At 43.4% G+C, this 12,819-nt stretch overlaps 1 protein-coding gene across 1 annotated transcript in view; it reads left to right on the top strand.

Annotated features, from left to right (window-relative positions):
• The window catches only part of CNEP1R1 (CTD nuclear envelope phosphatase 1 regulatory subunit 1), a 62,253-nt gene that overhangs the window by 45,011 nt on the left and 4,423 nt on the right, over positions 1 to 12,819 (top strand). Inside the window, exon 5 of the mRNA XM_082269708.1 lies at positions 12,740 to 12,794. Within this exon, the coding sequence (XP_082125834.1) occupies positions 12,740 to 12,794 (55 nt within the window). The remainder of the gene's footprint in view (positions 1 to 12,739; positions 12,795 to 12,819) is intronic.

Raw genomic sequence — 12,819 nt, 5'->3', positions numbered from 1 at the left:
TTTGTCAAAGACATGTAGCTAAATATATTTTGGCCAAAAAATATGACATAAATTGAGTATATTGGATATTTTTTAAAAGACAAAGTTGAAAATTTCATTTTTTTGCAAAATTTTCGCTCTTTTTTTATTAATATCGCAAAAAATAAAAAGCGCAGAGGTGATCAAATACCACCAAAAGAAAGCTCTGTTTGTGGGAAAAAAAGGACGTAAATTTTGTTTGGGTACCACATTGCATGACCGCACAATTGTCAGTTAAAGTCGCACAGTGCCGAAGCACAAAAAGTGGTCTGGACGTAAGACAGCAAAATCCTCCGGTTGTAAAGTGGTTAAAAAAATGCTGCATGCACCTTTTTTCTGCCGAAAATGAGGGCATAGCAGCCCGTTCAAATCAATGGCCTGCTATGCCTGTGCAAATGTGGGCCGCCAACCCGCATACATGTGAACCGCCAACCCGAATACATGTGAACCGCCAACCCGCATACATGTGAACCAGGCCTAAAGCAATAGTAAAGTAATTTATAAACAACACCTTCTTCAGGTTTAACCACTTCTTGACCACAAGGATTTGCCCTCTTAATGACCAGGCCATCGGATCGGAGCCGAGCGCCAGGACCAGTTATCACCAGTTAGGCCAGACACTGCTTGATGACCTATTTTAGGCCTGGTTCACAGAGTCTGTACTGACTGACTATATAATAATGTGCATAAGTGAACCAAAGCCCCTAAATTCAGCAATGAAATTGAAGTGAGGTGGAAATTTAATAATTTAAATTTAATAATAGAATACCGTGATAATACCGTATACCGTGGCAAAACCTTAATCAATTAATCGCAGCATGAGAATCTGATACCGTCACAAGCCTAATCCAGGTACTCACCTTATGATCCATACCTACCTTCCTTAGTTTGTACAGTAAGCGTTTGTGGGGAACGGTGTCAAAGGCCTTTGCAAAGTCCAGATACACCACATCCACAGGCTTACCTTTATCTAAGTGGCAGCTCACTTCATCGTAGAAGGTTAATAGATTGGTTTGGCATGAACGATTTTTCATGAATCCATGCTGATTACTACTTATAATACCGTTTTCATTACTAAAGTCTTGTATGTGGTCCCTTATCATCCCCTCCAAAATTTTGCAGACTACTGATGTTAGGCTGACCGGCCTATAGTTACCCGGGATATATCTCGGCCCCTTTTTAAATATTGGTACCACGTTGGCTTTTTTCCAATCAGCTGGCACCATACCTGTCTGTAAACTATCCTTAAAGATTAAATGTGCCATCTCATTTGAGAACTGGCAAGTTGCAATATATTTCTTTTGGGGGGAGGGGGGAGGTTAGCTATACTTCAAGTTACAGTGACGGAGGCATGTGTATAGTAATCATTTTGTGAAACTGCAGCAAAATATACTGTAGGTAAGTCATAATTTGGCTTGATTTATTTATTTTTCTCTTAGAAACGGTAAGTAATAATCTGCTGCAACGTTCAAAGTGCTCCCAGTGCAAGTGCAGGCTGTGCAAACATTGTTTTAGGATCCTTTCCACTGCATGGAATAAAAATATCTAAGCAGAACTTTCAAGAATAGGTGGCCAAATTGTGAGCCCCCTAAGGCAATCAGCTGCAGGATGGAGGAGCAAATAATGGAAAATTGTTGCCAATACTTACCGTAATTTTCCTTTTTTGTCTTTACGTCATGCCATCCCACCGCAGGTCAACTCTGCCCCCTCGACCACCCCATAGGACATTTCTGAATAGCAGTATAAAAGGCAGGCAGTACCTGGTGCATGTTTTCTTTAACCACTTTACCACCGGAGGATTTTCCTGCTTTACGTCCAGGCCACTTTTTGCGATTCGGCACTGTGCAACTTTAACTGACAATTGCGCGGTCATGTAACGCCGTACCCAAACTAAATTTACGTCCTTTTTTTCCCACAAACAGAGCTTTCTTTTGGTGGTATTTGATCACCTCTGCGCTTTTCATTTTTTGCGATATTAATAAAAAAATGCAACAATTTTTAAAAAATAACAATATTTTTCTACTTTGACAGTTAAATATCCAATATATTCAATTTTTGTCATATATTTAGGCCATAATGTATTTAGCTACATGTCTGACAAAAAAATTCTCAATGAGCGTATTTTTAACCCCTTTAAGACCAGAAGATTTTACCCCATTCTTGACCAGGCCATATTTTGCGATTCGGCACTGCGTTACTTTAATGGACAATTGCGCGGTCGTGCGATGATGTACCCAAATTAATACCCCACAAACAGAGCTTTCTTTTAGTGGTATTTGATCACCTGTGCGATTTTTACTTTCTGCGTTTTAAACAAAAAAGAGCGACCATTTTGAAAAAATAACAATATTTTTTACATTTTTTTTATATGAAATTCCCCCAAAAAATAATGTAAAAATCAAAATTTTTTAACATTTTAGGCCAATTTGTTTTCTGCTACATATTTTTCGTAAAAAAATCACAATAAGCGTATTTTGATTGATTGATTTTTTTTTTTTTTTTGCGGGACTGCGACATTGCGGTGGACAGATCGGACCCTTGACTGACATTTTTTACACTTTTGGGGGTACCAGTGACATTACTACAGTAATCAGTGCTATAAATATGCACTGTTAATGTAAAAATGACACTGGCAGGGAAGGGGTTAACTTTTATTGGTGATCAAGGGGTTAATGTATGCCTGGTGCTTACTGACGTATGTGGGGGGAGGGGACTGTGTGACACAGGCACAGATCGCAGGTTCAGTTATCCTGAATCCTGCAATCTGTCCCTGCCTGTCACTTAGGAGATCCGCCCGCTTTGTTTACACAAGCGGGCGGATCTCCACACTCGATCACCGACGATCGGGGAAGAGCGGCGGTGATCACCGCCGTTCCTCCCCTGGCCCGACTCCCGCTGTGACTGAATACAGCGGGAGCGAACCTCCGGCGGCACGCACGCGCCGCCCACAAGGGGAGGAGTCCAGCGACGTAGGTCTACGTCGCCACTTTGCCGCAGTAGGCTCAACGTGAGCGGTCGGCAAGTGGTTAAAGAGCTCGCGACGACCAGGGAGGGCAATGTGCTGGCATGACGCAGAGCCAGGAAAGGAAAATTACGCTAAGTATTGGCAACAATTTTTTCCAATTTTCTGGCTCAGCATCAAACTCAGGGAGGGACAAAAAAGCAAAGCCAAAGACACCAGGTTCTTCTTCAAAAACAACATTTTTAATAACTTGACAGAGCCGTAGACAATACTGAAGCTCCCATCTGAGCGTATCAGGATGAGACCACGTCCAGCTTATAGTGCTTTATGAAGGTATTAGGCGACTTTCAACTTGCTGCTTTATAGACCACGTCTGCCGGCACCTTGGACCAAGCTGCCCACAACAATGAGACTGCCCTTGCGGAGTGTGCTCGGATCTCCTGAGGGGGGGGGGGGGCCTTTAAGGGAATATGTGGTTTGGATGGACTTTACTATCCATGAAGAGATGACACTTGGGGGGGGGGGGGGGGGCGGCATGCCCATCCGAGGCCCCATTGGGAATACAAAGAGAGCATCCATCTTCCGGAACAGCTCTGTCTACATTTGAAGGAAAGACTTCATGTGTAGACTGGGGACCATTCAGGCTCCTCCAAGCCCGGTGGAGAAGGTGAGAAAGCTAGGAGGACTGATTCCCAAGTAAAATGGAAATCGGACGAGACTTTAGGAAGGAAAATTGGGGAAGGACACAACACCACACAATCTGGGATGAGGGTGCAGTATGGCTCTTAGCAGGTGAAAGCAGCAATATCCAAGAAAATATAAAGCAGGGAGAGAGAGCTAGAGGCCAGGATCGCCACCATAGAGGGTAGGAAAAAACAGTTTACAGCAATTTATGCCACTGCCATACTCCGGCACCAGGAGTGTCCGATTTCAGGGGGATTTACCCCCAACCATAGGATATTCCGCGGGACCACCGGCAGGGACATCTACAAACAAAAATCAGGAACATTTTCGGAGCGAGGACAAAATTAGAACACCTGCACCAGGTACTGCCTTGCCTGCCTTTTTATACTGCTATTCAGGAATTTCCTATGAGGGGTCAAGGGGGCGGAGTTGACCCGCGGTGGGATGGCATGACACTGAGCCAGGAAACCAACCATATTGTACACTGAGCTAGTATCCAGCTTATAGTAATTCACACATTATTCGAATTATTTTCTGGTTCATACTTCAGTTATAAAGTGTCTGATAATATGGTATGCTGCTATTTGTTTGCCCTTTTCAGAATGGCTGCCATACTGGTTTAGCATTGTAACAGGGTTACATCCCTCTCAATATAGGTAAGGATGGTCTCGCTTCTCCTGGCAGGTCATTTGGAAATTGATCTGTGTAGAGCTGAGCCTCTGCCTTTTTTCTTTTGAAGCTAATAATTACCGACCTATGCTAGATGCAGCCAGATCCATAAAGTGAAACTTTACCTTTAACAACTTGATACAAACTAATGTTCTTTATCAGGGAACATACATTCCACATTCATAACTATGCTACCAAAATTGGTGTGTGCTGTAAATGGCCTCCAACATTGTTTCTGTTTCTTCTTGCCAGAGGCTGCCATTTTGCTGAAGCCCTGAGCCCCTGAACAGCAGTAAATCATAAAGCAGAACTAAACCCATCGATTTAATGGTTTAAAAAAAAAAAAGTTGCATTCCTGGAATCCGGGATTGATAACTGTCACATTTGACTGTGTCCTCAATACTATCAAAAAATAATCTCGCGTGCAGCACCATGGCAGTTGCAGATCAAATAGAAGCAGCCTCCTTGGCTGTAAAGGATAGGAGGGTTAAATTCCACTTTATGACTGTCAGCAGATTGGCTTTTAAAACCTCAGCAGTGCCTAAAAACCGAGAACAACAGCATTTGCAGAGCAGGGTGAGACAGTGTATTACTGGATTTTAAACAGTATAGACACTTATTTTTAATGGTGTACAAAAGGGGCCAGCCTGAAGTGATCTAGCAGGACTTAGTTTTCTTACTACAGTTCCAGTTTATAGCAGAATTTCAACCAAAGCTTCTGCTGATCTAATTCTTCCTCCCCCCTCCGGTGCCACATTTGGCACCTTTCAGGGGGGAACGGGTACCTGTTTTTGACAGGTACACTTCCCCACTTCCAGGAGGCGGTGGCTTCCCTCAAGAGTTCTGCCCCCTCCTCCTTCCCCCGCCACCGGGCCAATTAGAAAGTGCAGCGCACTTCGCACATGCGTAATAGGGAACCAAACCTAAAGGCTTCACTGCCGGTTTCCCTTACAGTGAATGATGGCAGCCTATCCAAAAATCAGCTGGGGTGCCGTCATCGCGGGCTCCCTGGACAGGTAGGTGTCTATATATTAAAAGTAAGCCGCTACAGTATTTTCAGTTGCTGACTTTTAATTGTTTTTTCCTCTGCTGGAACACTGCTTTAAGTTATCAGCAGTTAACTAACCTCATTTAGTATAGCTTCTGAGTTAACTTTTCTTGCTCCCTTCTGTCCTATTAAATAGACCATTGAAAGCGTTATGTTAAATATGTTTGATAGATTAAAAAAACTGATTGTTGGTCTTGGCAGAAATCCAGTGCTGTCCTGTGCATTCTGTAGTGCCCTCTCAAGCAATGTAGTCCTTCCCAGTTCACCGCTGTTCACTACAAAACATGAAAAGAAGGGGAGGTTTTCTGTGGGGTTAACACTACCTGTGCTAGGGTGACAGTGCTGCTCCCCTTAGATACAGTTCAGTGAGCATTGTCACCCTAGGGAAGTAAATGTGCTACTGGCTGGATTTTCTCAGGTTGAAGGGCCATGTGAAAAAAGTCCATCACACTGTTCCTTTTCCCTGAAAAATACAGCTATGGAAAACTATGTACATTTTTTTTTTTTCTTTTCCATGAAAAATAACTGGGATTGTGTATGGCCATTATTGATAAAGACATAAACCAAATCCCAACCGCCATCTAAATTTCTTCACATATAAGTCACAGTGCAGGTTTTGAGAAATCCCAAAATGCAATAATAAAAAGCCTTTTCTCTTTCGTTCATTGATGGACACAGCTCCTGATCTTCTTAACCATTGGGTTATACTGCCTCCTACAGCAGGACACTAGGCAGAAAAAGTCTGGCTACGCCTATGGGCAGTCCCAGGGGATATACTCCCTCTCTCTGCTATAGGTACTCTGCCTAGTGAGGAGTAATGACCTAGTTTCTTGCTGGGATCTCTGGTCTTGGCATTTTTTTCTTTTTAGATAGAAATTTTTTTCCTGTGAGATCTACAGTCAACTGCCAGACTGGGCGACGGGCTGGATAATCTAGATCCAGTGGTTACCCTAGTCTGGCCAGCGAACGTGCGCAGACCTCATCTCTGGGCTAGGTAGGCCGGGACATAGCCCTACCAGACAGGGCTGGTAGGCAAGTTAAACACCTCGCAAGGTTGTATACGACTGGGTCTTGGCTCGAGTCGCAGCATTCCTCCTGGCCAACAGCCCCCCCATTTCAATGGCGAGGGGTTCTGTCTGGAGCGGTGCCCGCCTGGTTCCTGGTATGGTGAGCAGCTGTCCCCTCTCTCCCCCTGGAGGGTTTTGGGTTGGACTTGGGCCCCTCCTTGAGACGGTCGGCCCCCTGGGTTCTCCTCCTTCCCATCAGGCACCCACCTTCATCTGTCCCCCCATCCCCCCCTCTCCACTTATGCTGGCGCTGTGTGGGTGGTCTGGTCCACCTCCTGGGGAGGGGGCAGGGCGCTATGCTGGAGATGGGGGTGGGGGAGTGTGCCGCGGGCAACTGGACAATCGGCTGTGTGGGGGGGAGGGGGTTGTACCTGGTGGGGGCTCCTGCCAGGGCCCCCCATCCTGCCTGGACCTGTCCTTTAAGGCCGGTATTCACCATTGCCCTGGTGTTGCCAACTCTGACTGAGTGGGCTAAGCTTTTACGCCATGACCTAGAGGGAGAACAGCTCCCCCCTGCCTTTGCTGAGCTGGCGAACCAGCTGGTTCAGGGGCTGCAATTTATCTGTGATGCCTCTTTTTTGGATGCGGCTCCCCTAGTTGCTCGGCTCGGTTTTGGCAGTGGTCCTTCGGCGTGTCTAATGGTGTCTACCGTTTTATGAGGCAGTTCCGTTTGCACAGTTCCATATGAGGTTCCTGCAAAGGGAGATACTGGCCAAATGGGACAAGACTCTGCAGTCTCTGGACAATCAGACCCAGCTGAGCCGGGGAACAAAGGAGTCCCTGAAGTGGTGGCTTCGTTTTCTGGCGCTTGGGATGGGCAAATCTTCCTCCCCTTGTATTGGACAGTGGTCACCACGTATGCCAGCCTGTCCGGCTGGGGAGGTGTCCTCTGCAAAAATTCTGCTCAGGGTATCTGGACACTGAAGAGTCCAGACTACTGATCAATGTCTTGGAACTCTGAGCAATCAGACTGTGCCTGGACCATTGGGCGGATCGTCTTAAGGGATGTCCAGTGCGCATTCAATCTGACAATGCCACGGCCGTGGCTTACGTCAATCACCAGGGGGGCACAAGAAGTGTCCTGGCAGCTCTGGAGGTAGCCAGCACTGTAAGATGGGCAGAACAGTTTGTTCCAGCCCTCCCTGCCGTACACCTTCCCGGGGAGGAAAACTGGCATGCGGATTACCTCAGTCGGCAGGTGTTGGACCAAGGGGTGTGGTCCCTTCATCTGGAGCGGTTTCGTCAGTTGTGTCTTTCGGTGGGGCATCCCCGAGGTGGATCTGTTGGCGTCTCGGCTCAACATAAAGGGTCAGTGGTTTGTGGCACAGTCACGGGATCCTCTGGCCAACGCCACAGATGCGCCGGTGGCCCCGCGGGGTCAGTGTCATCTGATTTATGCCTTTCTTCCTCTCAAGCCTCTGCCAAGACTTCTACGCAGGATCTAGGCAGAAGGAATTCTAATCATCTTTAGTGGCTACGAACTGGCCTTACCAGGCTTAGTAGGCCGATCTGGTGCGGCTGGTCGCTGACGTTCCATGAAAGCTTCCTCTCAGGGAGGATCTGCTGTCCGAAGGTTTGGCTGTTGAACGCCAGGTGCTGATGGATAGATGTTTGTCAGAGTCAGTGATTCCAACGCTGTAAAAGTTAGGAAATCTACTTCTAGGAAGCTCTACCATCATACGTGGAAGTCGTACATTGCGTGGTGTGAGTCTCTTGAGGTTCATCCTTGCGCTTTCTCAGTGTCTCGGATTTTGACCTTCCTTCAACAGGGAGTTGAGCAGAAACTGGCCTTGAGTACTGTTAAGGGTCTGGTGTCGGCCTTAGTGGTCTTGTTTCAACGGTCCTTGGCCACATACTTCTTGTGCATACTTCCTTTTCTTGAGGGAGGTTGGCACTTGGCCCCTCCAGTGCAGTCTCCGTTGCCGTCTTGGGACCCTGAATTTGGTGCTCTGTCCTCCAGAAACCTCCTTTTTAAAAATCTTCGGGAGATTCCCCTACTTATGCTATCCTAGAAGGTGGCCTTCTTGGTGGCTATTGCCTGTGTGCGCAGGGTGTTGGAATAGGCGGCGTTATCCTGTCGCTCACCCTACTTGGTTCACAGAGATAAGTTGGTTCTTCTTCCTTGTCTATCATTCCTTCCAAAGCTTGTGTCTAATTTTCATTTGAATTAAGACATTGTGTTGCCTTCCCTGTATCCCAGGCCAAAACATCTAAAGGAAATTGATGACTGAATAATTAAACCTGCACTAAAGTGAGAGTGATTATAAAGTGATTACTATGAAAAATGGTAAAGTGAAAAGATTCTTGCAGCTGCTGTTCACTAAGTAAAAACTCAGAAAAGATGATGATCAAAAAACAGCGCTTGCAGAAAATGTAACCGATAAAAACTCTCAAAAAAAATATATATATATACACACCAGTATTGAAATATATATGTATACCGGTATTAAAACATATATAGACACATAAACAAAGTGCAATGGTGATAAAGTGCAATGATAATGTGTGCACCTGTACACAAAAACAATTGTGTTAAGAAATCTCATGTTATATACAGATAAAACAATAAACTGTGCAAAAATGTGTATAAAGTGCTAAAAAATAGTCCAATAGGATGTGCAAAAAAAGTGCTGAAGTGCTGATATGTGCAGGTGTTAAAGTCCATCCGCAATCAGGTGCAAAAGGTTTCCAGATCCCCTCTGGGACCACACTCACCAGAAACGATGGACCTTAACAGGTCAGAAGAGCTTTAGTAAAAAATCTCTGACCTAGGACTCCTCCAAACGATCCCCATGAAATTCTTATGTATGGCTTCCTCTAAGCAGCTCAAAAGGACAGAATAGCTGACATAGTGAGGTCCGTTTATAAGCAATATATTAGTTATTAAGTGATGTACTTACACAGTAAAGATTTATAAACGCATGCATAAAAGAAAGCAGTCTTCAGATCCATGTAGAACAGCCTCCTGGAACGTAGCCGGCGTGCGTTCCACGGATACAGGAAGTGACATTGTTGGTTAGTCTTGACCGGGAGTGCGTCGACGCGTTTTGTCCGCCTACTCAGGCGTCATCAGACATCACTTCCGCATCAGACCTGATGTTTTTATACTGCTCCTGGGAACAACCCCTAATTCGGAGCTCCAATAGCAGAAACTAGCCTTAATTGCATTGACAAAAATGCCTCATTTCCTGTTTACAATCTGAATAGACATATGACAAGGATATTGGCATACAAACACCTTACAAATTGAATATCTTTAAAAACGGCATAAACCACCTTATTTAAAATCACTAAAACCTATTTTTGATATTTAACAAATGGAAATCAAAATGAATATGAGTGGAAAATTATTGTTATATATATTAATGTGACATGAAATGATGTATGAACTAAAAATAAATGATAATGAAATAAATAATAATGAAAAAAAATAATAATGAAAAATAGAAATAAATAAATATGAAAAAATAAAAATGTATATAAAAATAATGTATAAAAACTTAAAAAAAATAAATAGAAATAATGTAAAAAATAAATAAAAATCAAATGAAAATAAAAATGAAAATGAGAAACAAAAAGGATGAAAAAATAAAGAGATATAAATGTATATGAAAAAGATATAAAATGTAGATAAGTGCAAGTGGATAAAATATTGACCTAAAATTTACTAAAACTACCAGTTGGAGAGAAAAAAATTTAAATCTAAATCAATGTTGATATCTAAAGGATGTCCACTTTGTTTCGTTTTGGGAGATGGATTTTTTCAGATTCCCTCCCCTCCAGTGGGCTTCTACTTTTTTGATACAGAAGGTCAAACCACTTGGGTCACGGTTATGGAACAAACGAAAGTGGTTGGACAAGCTGTGATATCGAAACCCTTTTCTGATATTGTTCACATGCTCTCTTAACCTGATTCTCAACTCCTTTGTGGTCTTCCCAACATATTGGAGCCCACACGGGCACCAGAGCAGATATGTCACATGTGTGGACCCACATGTGATAAACTTGTTTATGGTGTATGACCCACCTTGAGAGTGTGAGCTAAATTCACTCGTTTTCCTCATCCTATATTTTGACATTCTACACATAATACATTTCCCGCAACTAAAAAAACCAACTTGGTCTAAAAAAGTACATGTCTTAACAGGGGGATTGCTGACATATGCCAACCTCGTTCGCAGTGTTCTTGGCTTAGTATAAATACATTTGGGTTTGGCAGGTAAAATGGTATTTAAAACCTCATCTTTTAAAAGCAGGGACCAATGTTTTCTAATGATCTTCTCAAATTGTTTATATTGGTGTGTGAAACCTGTCATGAACGCCATGCCATAATCATTGGTGTTACCATTTGTTTTACCTCTAAACAAACTCTTTCTATCCACCTCTCTGATCAAATCCTTTATGGTCAGTAACTCCTCTAGTTTTGTAACATTTTTCTTCAGCATGTTGGCCTGTTGGTCATAATCCTAATCCAAATTACAGTTCCTTCTTACTTCTTACTAAGCATTTGACTTTTGGGTACAGAACTCAACCATCTGGGATGATGGCAACTCCCAAGAGGGATGTAGCCATTTCTATCCACATCCTTGAAATACGTGTGGGTGAGTAGTTTACTATTGTGCTTAAATATCATCCGGTCCAGAAAATTTAAGGACTGTGACCCAAAGGTTTCTGAGAAGGAGATCCCATATTGGTTATTACCAATCCCGGTCAAAAACCCTAATAAGGAATCTTGGGAGCCCCTCCAGACGATAAAAATGTAGTCTGTCTATATACCTTCTGTTTATCATAAGTTCAGAAGGTCTATTGGAAATAATTGCTTCATCCTCCCATTTATTCATAAAAATGTTGGCACTTGATGGAGCATATTTGGCTCCCATCGCCACTCCCTTTTTTTTTTGTCTAAAGAACTTTTTTTCATGCCAAAAAAAGTTGTGGCTCATGGCTAAGTCTAGTGCCTATAGGAGGAAATCTTAGTTTTTTGTTTGATTTCAGTACTGTCCAGGGCCCATTTTGCTGCCTCCAGGGCATGATGTTGAATATTAGTGTAGAGAGATACCGACCAGGATCTCATCATTAATGTCTATACCGACCAGGATATCATCATCATTAGCATCTACCTCATTTAATATCTCCATAAGATGTTTGTTACCTTTGAGGTAGGAAGGTCCTTGTTGAACCAAAGGCTGTAAGAAACAAACCAAGTACTCACCCAATCTTGAAAATAATGAGTCCACCCACTGATTTTGGGTCTCCCAGGGGGCTTATTTTTATCTTTATGAATTTTGGGCAACTGATAAATTACCAGGACCCTAGGTGCATCAGTTAATAAATACCTACTTTCTTTTTATTTAATATTTCTTCTTGATGCCCATTTTATCAATCTGGTGAGTTTGGCCTTATACTTTAGTGGGATTGCCTTTTTAGTTCTTCATAGGTATCTTTGTCACCGACCAATCTATCAAGTTCTTCCAAATAATAATTTTTATTTAAAACAACAAGTTCCCCCCCTTATCAGCTGACCTGATGACGATGTCTTTCCTTTTCTCAAATTGTTTTAAGACCCCTTTCTATATCATTTTTCTTCCTTGAAGGATAAATTATGTGCCATTTTTTGCGAGTGCTGTTTTTTGATTATCATCTTAAGGAAATTGCCTTGCATGCCTTGGATGTGGTCTGGGCAACTAGGGTGTACCTGGCAGCTACGGAGTCTTTTAGGAAGTCTGACTCACTATTTGTGCTCCCGAATGGGCCTTGGAAAGGGTTGTCCGCTTCTTCTGCGACCATTACTAGATTGTTTAGACAGACGGTGATCCACGCCTATTCCATCATGGGTCAGGTTCCTCCTTTCCCTGCTATGGCGCACTCTACTCGGCCACTCAGTGCCTCCTGGGCCTTCCATCATCAGGCGTCAGTAACACAGGTTTGCAAGGCGGCCACCTGGTTGTCGGTGCACACTTTCACAAAGTTCTATAAAGTGAATGTGTTGGCATCTGCGGATGCTTCCTTTGGCCGCAAGGTTTTTACAGGCTGCTGTTTAGAGGATCTGGTCCCCTTTAAGGGTGTATTGTTGTTTTGGTTGAGCCCCTGTTTACCTGGTTGGCTATAGTTAGCCTTGGAAATTAATTTTTCGCTGTTCCCACTCCTCATGTTTAACACTGCTTTGGGACGTCCCAATGGTTAAGAAGATCAGGAGCTGTGTCCGTCAATGAACATAGGAGAAATGGATTTTACGGTAAGTCAAAAATCCCATTATTTACATTTCAGATTTTTCTTAACCCAGTGGTTCAGAATAGCAGCAAGATGTCGAACTGTGCTAGCCGAGTATAACATGTCATGTGACGATGTAAGTATTACATGCTTTGCCTATT

The sequence above is a fragment of the Pelophylax lessonae genome (assembly GCF_965119305.1).
Source record: "Pelophylax lessonae genome assembly, chromosome: 10".
Taxonomy (NCBI): domain Eukaryota; kingdom Metazoa; phylum Chordata; class Amphibia; order Anura; family Ranidae; genus Pelophylax; species Pelophylax lessonae.
The sequence above is the reverse complement of the archived record's forward strand: the minus strand, read 5'-3'. Positions and strand labels throughout refer to the sequence as shown.